Genomic DNA, 17,409 nt, shown 5'->3' with positions numbered 1-17,409 from the left:
CTCATTATTCATCATGTGCATATATTAATACTCCTTAAGATATATGTTTATATGTGCATACATTAATGCTTATTAAGATACATGTTTATAAGTTGCAGACATGTTTCTGTATCTAATTTTAGATCCTTGTATCGGATTTTTATTCATAATTGAATACTTGGATGCTTGACATGAATGATGTTCAATTCTTGGCTGGTGCATCCCAAAATACTTGAGTTTCAATAAGAAATAAAAGAGATGAAGGTGGCAATTGTTGCTAAAATATATATACTGGTCCAAGGTACTTATACCACGAGTCCACACTAAAACTTCCAATTTGCGCTCTTTCTCATTCTCCTTCCTTCTCTCGTTTCCCTTTTTCTTTTCTTTTTACACTCTTCCCTCCCCTTGAATTATAATTAAACTTCTCTTCCTTCCGTTTTTGCATTTTCTTTTGTAACTCTCTTTCCTGAACTGAGCTAACAGCAGCTGCACCTACAAGACCACGTATGGGACTTTCACACGCAGAGCTGAGTTCGAAGGGAATGTGCCAAATTACAAAAGAGGGGTAATCAAGGGCTCAAATTACCAAGGAGGTGTAATCAAGACATCCTAAGCTCTTTGGCTTTGCCAAGATGAGGATGGTGTGTTCTCATAGATTAACAAGAAAAGGATGTTAAACGCATCACGCCTATCGAGAAATCATTCCATCAAATATCAATCGCAAGGTATATGCAAAGCACGTACGAGATAGCCCGGCAAGCTGGAAACCATGCAGACTTCTTTGTGCAGTCGTTAAGCAAATGATCATGAAGCACAATGTCGACGTGAGAATGCTCAAGGGACCTGAAGGACCATGGTTGGAAATAACTCTGTGAAATGTCTGCCAGTTCTTGAGTAGATGGGCTTCACAAATCATATGGGACATTTTGCACTTGTCCTCAAATGATTTTTTTTTTTTTTTGTTGAATTCAAACAATGAAAAATTCTTCGGTTACACTGATCTGAAACTCCACTACACAGGTCTGAAAGGATTCAAAAAAATAAGCTCACTAAAAAATGAACAAATATTTTTATACATCTAAAGAACTTTAGAATTTATAATCTAATTCAAATGGAAGAGGAAAAGGTATGCGCTGAAATGAAAATACGATCAAACGGCAGTGGTTCAGGGATCTTCCTTCTAATGACTCTGAAAGGGATCGACCCAATCCTTGTCTTCTTTTGCAGCCTGATCCCATCGTTCCTGAAAATTTTGAAGCTCTGCTTTGGACCGTCTCCTAATCTGCTAAACAAAAAGTGCCAGCAGAAAATGATAGAGGTGATTCAGAATCAGTGGGAGAAAATGATTTCTCTGAAGCGGGGTATCGAGAAGGTTGTACTAGAGGCAAAATAATTTCAAGGAAAAAAGGGCAGCTTCGATGCGCCTTCAAACGGTGTCATCAAACAGCCATATTTTTAATTGCTACTAGGTAATGTTGGGTCATGATTAAGCTGACCTCTGCTTTCTCTGTGGGTAGGGGAGGGGTGCATACTGCATGGTTTAAGCAAAGAGGAATAGGTGGTATATACATTAAACAGAGAGCTAACTACACGCACCTCAATCCGAGCATCAAATGGGGTCCTTCCCCGCTTCTGTGGATTACAAAGAAATTCTGAAAATTATACACAAACCAGAAGAAACAGATATAGGAGAGATTTCCAACTACTGCCAATGCTATACCTGCAAAGTAGCCTTGGGAATCAACCGTTTAGATCTGCCAGAAGCCCGGCCAACAGCTTTCTGACATTGAGGCAAACATATGTTACGATGTTGAAATATGGACACAGAATAAGGTGTAAAAACAAGAGCATAGAAGAGAGAGAGGAACCAAGGCACAAGTATTGACAAATTTATCAGCCACTGGATAAGGATTTATTTGAAGAGAATGCAAAATAGACATAATTAGAATTACGGAAGTTCAGTCAGTAGACAAAGTGATGTTGCTGGACTGGAACATACATAGCCAGTGATCTGAAATGCTCAACAAACATTCGCGAAAAGGGAAAGATACAAGTTTACACATATCCAGAAATAAGTGGCACAATACAGGAATCTGAACCAGGATGACATAAAGACCCTCCATAAGAATCTTCCCCAGGTATATGTTGATTGTGACTATACATTTAGCCGATTGGGAAATCATATATTGCATGTAAATGGCTTATAATATTCTAGATTACAGTCATAAAGAAATCTTAAGGCTGACATCTAAGATGTATCATTTGGTTTCACTCTACATTTCATTCTCAGAAGAAGAATGTATCCAATTTTTATCGCATGTCCTTTTCAGTTGAAAACCTCCATTAATCAGCCAAACTTAAAACCTATATCCTCATACCTTACCATAGATTGCTGTAAATCTCCATGTCATCAAAAATCTAAATTCATGCTTAATCATAATAGTTCGAGCTAGCTTCTCCCACAGCATCAAAAAAGTGGAATCACGCCATTTTGAATTGTAGTGCCCAAGGATTTTCACACTTATGGTTTTCCAAGAACTGTTTTAAGTCAAGCATTTGTAGCTAAGTGTCATATTCATATACTCTAGAAACATAATTTCATGGTCATGCCCATGGATTAAGTGTGAACTTTATAATATTACACTGGAACAATCTAAGAGAGCTTTAGCATAAGAGCTATATTCTGATCAGGAAATGATTTGGTTGAATCGAATATAGCCATTTTCCCCCGAGTATTCAAATTGTCGAGCCAAATGTGAACTTTATAATTTTACATTGTAACAGTCTTAAAGAGCTTGAGTATTATAGCTATGTTCTGACCGGAAAAGGATTTGATTGAATCGAATATAGCCATTCCCCCAACTACTCAAGTTGTCGAGTCAAAAATGAAATATATTATCAAACATTGATTTCAATGAAAAAAAATGAAGCAAATATCAACTAACCTTTTCACTTGAGGACCCACCCAATGTCTCTACACCTTGATGAACAATATATTCACTATCTATTACTCCCACCTTCTTAGTTCGGTCACCCTACAAAAACATGTCAGAATTTTAAATTTGAATATAGACAAGATGATGATGCATTTCTATAAGTACTGAAACGTAACCTGCAGCAATTCCAGAAAAGTTTTTCTGGACATAAAGAAGTGCCTTTAGTTGATTGTTTGCAGAAAACAAGGAATATAAATTTGGATCTACTGATATAGTGTATAAAGTACTTGCATGGTGGATGTGTACTACATCATCCTGAAGTCGCAGAAGTGTCGTTAAGAAATGCAGACGAGACAATGAGGAAAGACTGGATATTCTATCACCCCTGGGAATATGAGATACAACATATTACCTCACAAGAAGGCTAGGCTATACCAGACAAGGATATCATAGTCAGCCTGATGTCTAAGAACTGTATATAATTTGATAGAAAGTCATATCGCATATTATTGGACAATTTTCAGTAATTACTACAAAAAAATCTCAAACAAATTTTAAACCTTGTTATATGAGAAGATAAACTTTAAGAAATAGCTGGCACTTCTGCATGCAAATATGCACTTCCTGGAGGTCAGCCTTTCTATTACACCCTTATTAAGCATGTGAGTAAGAAATTATCATTCACCACAAAACAGAAGCAAACATGGCCGCTAACTCATCAAAAAAAGTTTAGAACTCTAACCTGAGCACAATACCCGAGTTTCATATCCATGCCCCATCCGTGTATCAGATCATTCTGTCCAAAGAAAAGTATCAATATCAGTTACCACCCTACTAAAACCTAAATTAATTGGTAATGTAATCAATTATTTCTCCTTTTTATATTTTTCAATTAATCTAATGCCTCCCCGAAGGCATCCAAAATTTCATTTCACACTATTAACTAACCATTAGACTCAAAAGTTTAAGCTATTAGGTAATGGGGCAACAATGTACGTCATGCCTTAACACTCCCGCTTCACATGCGGCCTGGATGATGCATCTGAAGGTATGAAAGAGTCAAGAATGACTCGACCAGGAACAAGTCAAGAGAAGAAAGGACTCAAGAAAATAAACATGTAAAATGGGCCTAAATATGGATTTAAACCCTTAGCTCTAATATCATGTTAACTTACGACTAGATCTCAAATGCACAAATTGTTAGGGAAGGGGTCAACAATGTATGTCATGCCTATGCATCAAGCAAGCTTAAACATAGAAAGCAAGGATAATGCTGCTATATGAATATCTATGATAGCACACATAATTTGAAAATCTACTTTGATCATGATCTATGCATCTTAAAAGATGCATGAATCAAAATTCAATAGGTTTGCATGCTTCTAAACTACATATATTAACAGAATATGTAACATACCATTAAAAGTCAAATTGCATTCAACCAATGCACAAGAGGAACCTGAAAACACATTTTTTTTGTTATTTAGGTTTTAAGGGTTGTAGATCAAGATCATCAGGATGAATCTTCAACGGCCTGATAGTGATTTAATGGCTGTTAATTTCAATGCTAAATATTTAAGAAATAGTTAGCAAAATACACAGAACTCCATTTCAAAATAAATCATGAGCACAAATTATTTGTGGAAAATGGAAGAAGATATCAAATGATCAGGAATCACTACAAAGTAGTTTTTTTGGCAAGCCTTGAGGCAGACCAATAATGTTAAATCTCACCTGGATAAGATACCATGCACAACGCCAGGCAGCTCTTGAAAATACTGGTGCCATGCCCTCTACCCATCTGAAAAACAGGTTAGAAATCACGAGAGGAGGCCATTTTTTTGATGAAAACAGTAGATTTCACTTCGGCTCCTTCCAGATATACAGAGATTGGAGGATTTATCCATGTAGCAGAAGCATGCACCAAAAAGTGTAGAGATTGATCTTCCTATCCACCAATAGGCCTTTAAGGTTTTACAAAGGCAGTCTTGTCCGAAATGCTAAATCTAGGATTTTGATATTGATGAATTATTCAAACTTTTATGGACCGTACATGATCCGTAAAGTATGAAGAGTTAACAATTTCCTTATAGAATAGTAACTATAGCAACCCTTGCCTATGAGTGATGCTTCTATATATGACTTGCCATTCATGACAATGGACCACTCAGCAAAGACAGAGATAATAGACTGGACAAGATATTACTTAAGTACATTATTAAAACAAGCATACCCAGTACATGGGGGGCCCTCACTAGCACTTGAACAATATCCACTGCCTCGAGTACCATAAACTCTCCTACAAAAACATAACAATTAGTTTCAATGTTAGAAACAATTATATTGACCATCCACGCGCCAAAAGTCTCATAGAAGAGGATATCCTTTACCTGTGGACCTTCCCTTTCTTTCGACGAATGGTTATCCGGTGATGTATTTCAGACAGCTTGGGGTCTAACGCTGGTTGTGAAATCTCCAATCCTTCTGATTTCATAATTTGTAGGTACCTAGAAGGGAAACCATCTTAAGAAACAACAATATTTAATAAAGCAAAAAAATCAGATACGCACAAGCACACACATTGTGTGCAGACATGGAGCTTTTTTAGCTTCCTATACTCAGATAAATCCTTTGGTTAGGGTTAGGCCTTGGGCATCCAAAATGGCACAACATTATGGGTCTCTCACATGTAAGCCAACTCCCAGTCATAGCTGCCATCATGATCATCTCAAACTGTTGCACAACTCATGCTAGTGCCCATGACCTAACCCTCATTCTTGTTCCTTTAACATCCATGCAAAATAGATTAGAAGACAGGCAAAACAGAAACGCCAAGTTTCAGTACTTTGTCTCTTGAATCCTTCCACTTTCCTCACAATTTTTAATATAATTAGAACAGAGGGGGGAACTCTTTGAATACGTCATGTTCCCACTGGATCAGAAAATCTAAACTTTTATGCTCATGCAACTAAAACATACCTTCCAGGGTGGAAATTTGCTACACCCAGATCTTCATCCCAAAGAAATATATAATCGTATGTAGAGACAACATCTGGGTGCAGGAAGCGTTTTGCAAACCACCTGGAATGCAGCAGAAATGTTGCATAAAATCACAGTAATATTGATGCCAAAAGAAGCTGATCAAAAAATTCTGGCTAAGATAAAATAAAAAGTTGTATTCAAACTTATAATATATAAAATTTTTCACATTTTGTAATGAATAGAATCTCAGCACCTTTAAAACCTCACCATTTTGTTTGGTTAGGAGCAGCTATATGGATAACGCTATTACTCCAATGGAGATCATGCCATCCATCAACATTCCCATCATAGTGGAACAGTATAACTGTAAAATTCTCTGGAAGAAACTGCACACTCTAAAATTAGAAGATGAATTGAACATGTAAAAATACACACAACAAAAGTGCGATAATACCTTCAAGACAATGGCATCCACGTTTTTCTTCTGCTTTATGCCAACAGGAATTGCAAGTAGGTTCTGATGACTCTGATCAAGCTCCTGCAAACATGTAGCAATCGTGCATCACCCTAAGGATCATAAAATTTATGACTTGCCAAACCAATAGCACTATGGAAGAAAACTGTTCTTATATAACTAAGGATCATAAAAATTATAACTTACCAAACCTATTGTGCTATGGAAGAAAAATGTTGTTATATAAATACTACCATTGCGGAGGATATGTGAAATCTTGTACCTAATTAGTCTGTATCAGAGAGAGCCTTTCACACTTATAGGAGGTTAATCTAATAAAATACTACCAAGGTCATGGCACCAATTTAGAAATCGAGTCCGCTGTGAATTGAAAAACTTGGTGATGGGGGGCAAAATGGATCGTCCTACCCTAGCGTGGGACCACACCATTCCAGCCAAGTAGACCTTAGCACTGAGCAGGCCAGATCTCGGACCTCGTCGAAGGCCGAGCTGACCTTGGCCCCTTCCCACAAATCAAGTCGCTGCCACGACCTGCAGCAACCTTCTTTGATGACATAATGACGTCCCGGGCTTAAGCTCGGGGCGCCCTGCAGTGTCGACCAAGAGCCGAAGAAGCTCCGTCGGCCGCAGGCATCCACGATGACGTCCCGGGCCTGAGCTCGGGGCGCCCTACAGTGTCGACCAAAAATCCAAGAGGCCCCGTCAACCGTTCGCAAGTATCTTCGACGATGCGCCCCGACCCGAGCTCAGGGCACCAAGTATCCTCGACGACGTGCCCCGACTCGAGCTTGGGGCACCAAGTATCTACGACGACCCCATCAACCGCAGGTAATTGCATCCCGATTTGAGTAGAGGCGCCCTGTAGAGTCAACTAAGAGCCGAGGAGGCGACCTCAAAGTTCGTCAAGCCGATCTCACCAAACATGTTGCGGCCCCCAAGTCGGCCCGACCTCAGTGCTCACCGAGCTGACTACGCCAAGTATATGTTGTGGCCTCCAAGCGAGCCCGACCTCGTCCACGGCCGCATCCACGCGCGCACCCACGCGCGCGCCTATGCCCGCACATGTGGCCGTACATTGCAATCTCATTGCGTCATGCTTTGCTTGCTGGCAACTCGCTTCAAAGCCCACCCCCTGTGGCACCTGCACCAGCGGACCAAACTACTCAGGTCCAGCCAGAGCAGCTTAATCTGCTCATTCAACAAGTCCAGATACTCACTGCGGCCGTTCAAGGCCTCCAGCACGCAGTAGCCTGGCCTGCCCTCCCTCCTCGCAGGTGCGAGTCCTCAGGACGGTGCTCACGATGTCACTCTCCTGCCACGCCACGCACGATTGCCGACGAAAGGGAGTGCGACCAACCAAGAAGTAGATCCTCCAGCACAAGAGAGATCCTCCTCGGCCCAAGAGCCCGGCTCGCCCGAGGTCTCCCCTCCAAAAGCCCGAGAAGTACGCTCCCCTTCAGAAGTTTGGAAAGTATACTCCCCTCACATCCACCCGGACAAAGATCCTCATGGAGATTGAGGGTCGTGGCTACCTCCAACCCCTATCAAAGATGCGACCGTCGGAGTCGCGGAAGCGCTCGGGCAAACACTGCCGCTTCCATAAAGATCAGGGCCATGATATAGAGGACTGCTACCAGCTCCGTGATGAGATCGAGGCACTCATCCGCCGAGGTCGGTTGGGTCGGTTTGTCTATGATCAAACCGACAGGAGGGAGCCCGAGGAACAAATCCCCAAGCCGTGCGAGGAGCGAAATGACTACTGTCCCGTCACGGGCATCATCAACACCATCCGGACAGGACTTTAGCCCCTCAAGGTTGGAACTCTGATGATCTCAGAATGTATTATCAATAAAAACAATCCATGGGGACTTCTTCAAAATGTCTCTAAAATGCCTTAATGGGTTCGACATGCTTCGATTGTGTCTATGACACGACCCGCGACTTCGACGACACACTCCGACCCGAGCTCAGGGCGCCAAGTATCTTCGACGACGCGGCCCGACCCGACGCCCCGAGCTCCAACCCGAGCTCGGAGCGCCAAGTATCTTCTTCTACGATGCAGCCCGACCCGAGCTCGGGGCGCCAAGTATCTTCTACGATGCGGCCCGACCCGAGCTCGGGGCGCCAAGTATCCGTCACGCCCCCGTTTTAGCATTTTTTGGGGGGAGTAGGGTAGCTCCTGTTCCAATGGAGGGACGCGCCTCGACCGAGCTCAGGGCGCCAAGTATCTACGACGACGCGCCCCGGCCCGAGCTCAGGGCACCCTGCGTTGTGTCAGTTGCGAGCCAAAGAGCTCCAGCGACCGCAGAAGTATGCGACAACATACGACGACGCGCCCCGACCCAAGATTGGGGCGCCTTGCGTTGTGTCAATCGCAAGCCAAAGAGGCTCCCACAACCGCAGGGTGCCCTGCTACGTCGACCGCGGGCGAACAAGACTCCCTCGATCTCAGAAAAAATTTGAGGCCGATCCGACCTTGGTTCGAGCGCCCAAGTTGAAGTCTACAAAAATCTACAAAGTCGAAAAGCATTAAAGCTTACAATGGCCTTCTATCTAAAAGACGCCCTAGCAAGCTACAGTTCAAAAGCTAAAGCAAGGCCCCGAGCTCAGTCTTTGTGCAAAGGTCTGAAGCAGGCCTGGTGCCCAACCTAGGCGCCTAAAGTGCGCCAACGGACGAGCTCGGAAGCCGTGAACTCTTCACCAACTTAATAAGGTTATATCTAAGCTGGGAGTGGATGCCAAGCACTAGGACTTGGCCAAAGTTGCCTAGTTAGGTGAAAACTAGGCCAGCACCTAAGCTATGCAGTTCGGATTTTGTTGGCCGAACACAAAGATTCAGCACAAGACATAAAGCAAAATGAGCTCAAATACTTAGCCAAATCTCAAAGATACAAAGTGCCAAAGAGGTACATTTCATTGATGCTAAAAGGCCAACGGCCGAGTACAAAAGAAGCCGACCTTGAGGTCGGACTGAATACATAATGGTCAACTACAGAAAGGCCTAAATGGTCGACCTTACAAGAATAAAAAAGAAGAAAATACAAGCAAAAGGGAGAGAACTCAATCAGCTTGGGCGGCAGCTTCAGCCTCAGTCCCGGCCTCGGCAGCGACCTCAGTATTGTCCGCATTGGCGATGAGCTCGCTTACTTCAGCCGCGATCGTTGCTTCGGTGGCCCCAGGCAGGCATGGGCGAAGACTATTGAAGTCAACCTCAGGGTAAAACCTCTGAGCCTGATCACGGCAATTTTCAAAACCTCGGATCAGGGCATCAGTCGCCCCCTCCGCCAGCTCATCTATATATTCTTCGGACTAGCGGAAATTCTGGACGGCCTCCCAAACTTGCTCCTCAGCAAGCCTTTCAAATCGCTCGGCCCTCAGCCTCAGAACTTTGGCTTCGTGCCTCTGGCCGCCCATTGCAGCTTCAAGTTCGGAGATGCGGCTTTCGGCGGCCGAACAAGCTCGGGCGTGCTCAACCTCCATTTTCTGAATTTGGGCCAGTCTGGGTTCGATCAGAGCTTCAGCCGCCCTTACCTTCTTCTCGGCCTTTTGCTGCCGCTGCTCGACAGCCGCCGCCCTCTCCTCGGCCTCCTGCTACTGCCACTCAGCAGCCGTCGCCCACTGCTCGGCCCCTTGCTGTTGCTGCTCGGCGGCTGTCGCCCGAGCCTCGGCCTCATGTCTCCGCCGCTTCGTAGCCACCAACCTCGACCGAAGCACCCTCATCCCTCCCCGAAAGTTGGATGCGTCGAATGCCGGCATGTCAACTATGTGGAGAAACTGACACAAGAGACAATATATTAGCCGAGGTCAAGCACTTAGAAGAAATATAAAAAGCGAGGGTATGACATTACTTACCATGATACTGACGGAGTATGCTTCATCAACAAATACGTCGAACCCCAGCTCGTCCAATTGAGCTCGAGGAAGACAGAGAGCGAGGTAGGAAGATCATGGGCAAGACAGAGAGCGAGGAAGCCAATAATCATCCTCCACGAGTTTGGAGCAAGCTGCGCGGGAACAAGGTGATAAGTCGCCAGAAGTTCGTTCACAAACCCATAAAATAAAAACCTCAGGCCTTCTCAGAGTATCTCTACATATACTCCGATCCGACCTCTAGGAGGATCGGTGACCCGACCCCCAGGTCCCGAGAGCTCAAGAATGAACTCCCTGGGGAAGATGAACCGAGCCTGAATCAAGCCCAGCTCCTCTTCGATCACACTCGAGCCAACTCCACTCGAGTTGTGGTCCACCTCGAGCTCGACCTCCTCCGTACCCGAAGAAGCCCGAGTTTGAGATGAACCTATGCTAACCATAAAGGCTCTTGTAGGCGATCCCATTGCCTTTCTTACAGAAAATCAGGGAAAAGAGAAAAAGAAGAAGAACAACTCTCCAAGCGACCGAGAAGGAAAAGAACACCTACCCGAGATTTCGCCGGAGAAGATAACTAAAAAAAGAGAGGAATCCGCCGCGAAATCCGTCGGAAAGCTCCAAGAACACCCGAGGAAGAACTCGGGAACAACAGCAATGGTGGCCGAGAAGGAGGGCGAGAGCAAGAAAGGTCGAATAGGAGCCCTAGGGCCTCCTCAAGGCCTTATATAGCCTACTTCAATGGCTCTGATCGGCTAACCCGGGCAGCCAAGCAGCCGGACCTCGCCGCGTGGCAGTCTCGAAAGCTCCCCCAATGGATCTTCCCGAATCGCGGCATTAAACGCCAAAGCCATCATAGTAGCCACCTCGAGGGACGAGGCATCAATAATTGGCTCCTCGCGTTCCACCAGGCAATGCTAACGAGACATTGGCTCCTCGCGTTCTGTCAGGCGAGCCGACGGAACATTAATGATTGGCTCCTCGCGTTTCCGTAGGCTATGCCTCGAAAGGGAGCGCGCACGTGATGCATTAAAGAGCTCCCTCAATCGTTTCCGCTTGGGATGATGTGGCAACTCAAGCCACCCAAGCTCAGCTCGGAAAGCTCGGCCTGAAGCCATCAGCCCTAAAAATACAAGAAGTGTACCCTGCTCGGCGCATACATCTTCATGAGCATCGGGCTATAGTACAGGACGATCGACAGTTCGACTACTTCCTTCGTCCGAGCCAAAAGACAACTCGGACTCGGAAGTCGGGGGGCAAAATGGATCGTCCTACCCAGCATGGGACCCCCCCCCCATTCCGGCCAGGCAGACCTTAGCGCCGAGCAGGCCAGATCTTGGACCTCATCGAAGGCCAAGCTGACCTCGGCCCCTTCCCACAAATCAAGTCGCTGCCACGACCTGCATTAACCTTCTTTGATGACATAATGACGTCCCGAGCTTAAGCTCAGGGCGCCCTACAGTGCCGACCAAGAGCTGAAGAGGCTCCGTCGGCCGCAGGCATCCACGATGACGTCCCCGGCCTAAGCTCGGGGCGCCCTGCAGTGTCAACCAAGAATCCAAGAAGCTCCGTCGACCGTTCGCAAGTATCTTCGACGATGCACCCCAACCCAAGCTCGAGGCACCAAGTATCCTCGACGACGCGCCCCGACCCGAGCTCGGGGCACCAGGTATCTACGACGACCCCATCGACCGCAAGTAATTGCGCTCCAATCTAAGTGGGGGTCCCCTGCAAAGTCAACTAAGAGCCGAGGAGACTAGGCCGACCTCAGAGTCCGCCAGCCGACCTCACCAAACATGTCGCGGCCCCCAAGTCGGCCTGACCTCAATGCTCACCAAGCTGACTTCGCCAAGTATATGCTGCGGCCTCCAAGCGAGCCCGACCTCATCCACGACCGCATCCATTTGCGCACCCACGCGCGCCTATGCCCGCACACGTGGTCGTACATTGCAACCTCATCGCGTCATGTTTTGCTTGCTGGCCACTCCATGACCTGTCGACCAGAGGCCATGCCTTGCTACCAAGTGCCATACCCTGCCACCTCTGTCAATGCCATGCCGTTTACAAGAACGGCCCACATCGTGCACCTCAAGCAAACCCTGGCTGCACGCCACCTGGCCAAGATCATCTCCTCTCATAATGAGGATGGGTCATACCTCCGCCACCTGGGCAACTTTGCTGGGACTATAAATAGCCCACATCAGGTAACGCCTGAGGACTTTTGAACTAACTAAGATCCACTCTAACTTAAGCATCAGAGGGCCCTCACCGGAATCCACCGGTGAGGCTTTGTGCAGGTATGCCGGCACACGGAAGGTGGTATCCTTTCTCCGGCCCGCCCAGTAGCTCCTCTGACTCCTCCGACGTGGTCACCCTCAGGCCAGATTTCAACCACAACATTTGGTATCACAAGGTGAAAAATGAGCATCACCTAGAGTTTAAGGATGTCCTTTAATTGGAGGTCTAAAAGTGATAGAGATGTCTCAAAATGCTCCACATGATGAAGACAATCCCCTTGCAGGAGCAAAGCAGTTTTTATGGCCAACAGCAGATAGCTGGGTAGGAATAATTAATTTCCTTTATTGCATTGCTGCTTTAAATCAACAACCTTAACTAGAGGATACATAATGATTTGTAAATCAGAGAGGCCAATAAACTAAATGATCCTTAAGACTAAAGAAATAACAAATGGAATTAGGAACAGGCAGAAAGGTGGACAGAATCGCAGAGCAATGCATCTTTGCAGCCAGTACTAACCTTGCTCCCTGAATTTTTTGTGACCCACAGAGGCTTTAATTCCATGTCAGAATTTGAGTGCACTATGCCACGGGGTAAGTAACCAATTCTTGAGGTAGTCATGTCAGATTCCTGGATTAGAGAAATATAGTATATTTAGTAATTAAGTGTTTGGTTTGCAAGACAATTAAATTTTCAAAAGAGTGCAGCTTTATGATACACAACATATATTTGTATGTCTGTGAATGTAAATTCGGATAGCTTAAGTGAGCATTAATTTGCATTTATGGCATGCCCAGATATTTAAGAATGAAAAAACATGAGTTAACAGAGACCATGACCAAAGTGTCATTGCCTGCTCTTTCCTATAAAGAGAGCAGTGAATTTAAAATGGTAAGGAACTGCTGATACCGTCAGTAAATCAGAATCAAAAGGGTGTGATCTTGCTTCAAACTGCACATTTAACAAAATATATTCAGCAACCAAATAAAAATATACAAAAAGGAGGAAAAAAATATTCACAAAAAATACCTCGGTCTGTTGATATTGAAAATTTGTTGTCGTATAGAAGATGCATAACATAACTACAGACAGAACTGAGAGGTATAGTTTCTGTTTCATCTTCCACTGGCATTTCCTGGATTTAGCAGTGTAAGATTAAGTCTTTGATACCCTATATCAAACCTATGGCTGATGGTTATGCTTTCACATTGACATGATTTAGAAACTAACCTTATCCCATAAGGTTCTTATAAATCCATCATATGCCGCAGCCTTCAAAAGGCAAAACGATGCCGGATAAAAAATCAGCAGTTGATATTTGTTCTTGAGAAAATAGTCTGATGCAACATGACAAATATTTATAAGAGAACATTGGGTGAAAATAAATAATTAATTCCATTCAGTTAGTTTATGCCATCCTGACAAGAAGAACCATCAATTAGAAATCAAATCCAAATCCAATGAGCATGAAACATGCCTTGCGTGGAAGTTGAAATAGGTGCAATCCCCTCAAACTGGCAAATATATATTGCCAAAAATTTGAATATAACTAAATAACGATCAAACATGATGAGATAAAGATTACTATTATGACACTTAATAATGATGCGAGAAGCATGGAAACTAAACTAGTACAGCAAAAAGAACTGATAGCTCATGCTCGGAATTGTGAAGAGTGTCCATCAGGAAAACATATGAGAGAAAAGGAAAAGAAACGAAACGGTCATCTTCAACATTAGGTGCCAAGAGAAAACACCAGTCACTAATAGAGAAATAAAATCCAAAGTACTTCCGGTTTACTAAGGAACTACAGGGAAAGGCCAACTGTTGAATAGAACTACCGGCCTCCACTGACAAAAGGACCACTTTCTATAAACACAACGCCACTTGTTTCGTTTCCGGTTCTCCTGGCAATTTCGGCATCCATTTGAAGCAACGAATCTGTTAACAAATCTGTACTTCTCTCCACGGAAACAAACAAAAACGGGAATTAAAGAAACGGATTTTAACAACGTCTCCAAACCCGTTAATATGAATACATCAAACATCATATTGGACTTATGACGCAAATAAAAGAACCCAATTCTTCCTAACCAAAGAAAAAAAAATCGAATCCGCATCTGTAAAAGGTAGTAAAAGAAACATACATTAAAATAAATTGAGTATATATATATATATATATATATATATATATATATATATATATATATATATCCTCTTTGAAAAGGAAGACTTGACAATATCGTGGTGGTAGAATCCCAAACATTATATTTTGCTCTCAGTATGCGAATAAAATCCACAAACAAAAAGTTCCAGCTGCGTGCTTTCGCTAAGACTAAAACCGAATTTAGATTTTGTCGACCAAAACCGAATCTTTCCAACAGTTCCGCGTCCTTTCCAGCCTATCTCGGCTAACAAATACCCACAATCTCTATTCTGGTCGAAATAACAAAAAAGGGGGAATTGCTAACCATGACCGTCATTCTCGAATAGCTACCCGACTTAGAAAGACCAAACGATGCGAACCCCATGAGACCAAGAACAACCTAAAATCTCTTAATAGGGCTCAAACTCAGCCAAAATAGATCCTAAAAAAATCCGGAAATTACCTAAAAATAAAAGTTAAAAATAAAAACAGGCGGAATAGTTGAAACTTGAGCTCGCGACAAGAGATTCGAGGAGCTACGGCGGAAATCCGGCGATGCGCGTCATCCTCCAGCCGTACGAGCTGCTATCCCCGGCCAACGGCTCCCGATCTCCGACGGATCCCAGCGGTCAGGCGACACCTTCGACGCTCCAAGAGAGAGAAAGGAGGAAGGAGGGTTTTTTTTTCCCCTTGATTTCTTGGTTTTTTTTTTTTTCTTGGTTTGCTTCTCTTGGGTTTAAAGATGTCTCCCGAGAGCGCGCTGCAAGAGCTCGCGCTGCGGACGGGTGGCGCTCGGCAGATTATTTTAAAGCCCTTTTTGTTACCTCTGACACCGTGGGCCCCGCATCGAGATCTCGGCCACTTAAGAATACGTGCTGATAGATCCTGAAACATCGGCCGCCCGATACATCGGATCGGACATTGTTACCTTTTCTTAATAATTGCTGTAAATATCTTTTTTTCCGTTGGTTTCAAATTGATGCATTAAAAAATAATTCGTGAACTGATTGTTCCTACCCTTTTCGGGATGCCAGTTGGCATTTCAAACACGTTTTTTTGATACTAGTACTGAAATTTTGGCACTCGCTAGGTATGTAATTTTGATTCAAAGAAGAAAAAAAAAATAAAATTGTTCAGCGGCCGACACGATTACAGAGGGTGGTGGAATCGCTTGGATTCTTGCAGCCGCGGAGGGAAGTGGGTCCCGCATGTCATACATGGGAGAAATATTAACCTTACGTTGATGTGAGGTCAAACAGAGACATTGACTAATCGGTGCGGATCCAGCAATTTGAATCTTAGATCTGGTTTGGTTCTTTTTTTTTTTGGGAAGAATATCTCCCCACCAATATCTAGAGGCATAAGGGTTCTCTATGCTATTGTTGTTTTATGGCGGATCATATTCAATTAGAGGGGACTCGAAGATTGTCATTTCTTAGACTACTACATATTTATAAAGTTAGAGATCTAATCATCTTCTGATGATAAAAATTTGGAAACTTTTAATTGAGCATTATTTTATGCATTGTTAGACACATCTTTTGGGAGGCTAATAAGGTGGCTGATTGGGTAGCATCACACGTGGCAGGATATATGGTATCGAGCCAATTCCGAGATATTCTATTGACTGATGCACGCGGTTGGATTCATACAATGGTTTTATAAAGCAACCAATCTAGCAAAAAAAAACTGCATTAATGTGGTCGTTAGTAAAACAAAACTCTTCTTTGGCATGCACAAGTTTTGTGAGCACACCAAGTTTAAGTAAAGCATATCTCTTTCCATTTCTTGCACCATATCATATATCCTCTCTACTCCAATATCTACCAAAGCTCCATTAAAGAACGTGGATGATAACTTATAGATCATATAGATATTGAAATGATTTTACTGAATATAGACAATGTGCCTGCAGGCATGCCAAGTTTAAGTAAAGCACCTCTCTCTTCCCCTTTCTAGCACTATATATCCTCTCTTCTTTGATATCCACCAAAACTTCATTAAAGAACATGGATGATCACTTATGGATCATATGGATACTGAAATGGTTTTCCTGAATACATTCGACGTGCCTGTGGGCATGCCAAGTTTATGTAAACCGTGGGCATGCCAAGTTTATGTAAACCACATCTCTTCCCCGTTCTAGCATTATGTATCCTCTCTTCTCCGATATCTACCAAAGCTTCATTAAAGAACATAAATGATGACTTAACAGATCATATGTGGACCCTGCAATGGTTTTTATGAATACAATCAACGTGCCACATCCTTATAGCTTTCAGAACTAAAAAAAAACATGAAGGACAAAAACCCAACCATCATCCAAGTAATGCAACACCAACTTTCTCCTTTTTCATGAGTTTAGATATGGGACATGCATGGTTATATGTCACCAACTTCCTCCTTTTTCATGAGTTTAGATATGGGACATGGTTATACGTCACCAACTTCCTTCTTTTTTCATGAGCTTAGATATGGGACATGGTTATATGTCACTCTAACCCTGTTTTATTGCAAGTCCAGAAAAGAATCTGCAGCAATCTGCCAACATCAGGACTTCACCGAGCAACGAGAATCAAATGGAGAGCTTCCAGTAGAACCAATATTTTCCTGAGATGTTTTTTTTATCCAAGTGTGGTTACACTATCAACATCAAAATGTAAGAAATTAAGCATTGACAAACTTCCTTCCAGAAAAGAAAGAAAAAAAAAAATCATTAGCAAACTTAAGTAGTAATATGTGTGCCCATGACCCGCCATCTGCATACTTGAGAAACGTTGCACGGA

The 17,409-nt window shown here is 43.5% G+C and overlaps 1 protein-coding gene across 3 annotated transcripts; it reads right to left on the bottom strand.

The window, feature by feature from the left end:
- Window positions 1-886: 886 nt before the first annotated feature.
- LOC103721469 lies at window positions 887-15,397 on the bottom strand. Of its 3 annotated transcripts, none has more exons than XM_039125749.1 (16): window positions 15,087-15,397; window positions 13,708-13,814; window positions 13,507-13,612; window positions 13,387-13,428; window positions 12,997-13,107; window positions 6,355-6,438; window positions 6,168-6,286; window positions 5,898-5,999; window positions 5,309-5,425; window positions 5,152-5,217; window positions 4,653-4,719; window positions 3,661-3,714; window positions 2,928-3,017; window positions 1,703-1,762; window positions 1,579-1,614; window positions 887-1,264 (listed from the first exon to the last, which is right to left on the bottom strand). In XM_039125749.1, exons 3-16 carry the CDS (start codon window positions 13,594-13,596, stop codon window positions 1,163-1,165), a joined length of 1,140 nt encoding a protein of 379 aa, XP_038981677.1. In that variant the 5' UTR covers window positions 13,597-13,612; window positions 13,708-13,814; window positions 15,087-15,397; the 3' UTR covers window positions 887-1,162. The 3 variants fall into 3 exon arrangements, with proteins under 3 accessions (XP_038981677.1, XP_038981678.1, XP_026665977.2); XM_039125750.1 differs by having other exon boundaries at window positions 15,164-15,397; XM_026810176.2 differs by lacking the exon at window positions 15,087-15,397 and having other exon boundaries at window positions 13,507-13,610; window positions 13,707-13,851.
- Between the last annotated feature and the right edge of the window lie 2,012 nt (window positions 15,398-17,409).

This window comes from Phoenix dactylifera, chromosome 4 (assembly GCF_009389715.1).
Source record: "Phoenix dactylifera cultivar Barhee BC4 chromosome 4, palm_55x_up_171113_PBpolish2nd_filt_p, whole genome shotgun sequence".
In the NCBI taxonomy this organism is placed as follows: domain Eukaryota; kingdom Viridiplantae; phylum Streptophyta; class Magnoliopsida; order Arecales; family Arecaceae; genus Phoenix; species Phoenix dactylifera.
This window is presented reverse-complemented; position numbering and strand designations above follow the sequence as displayed.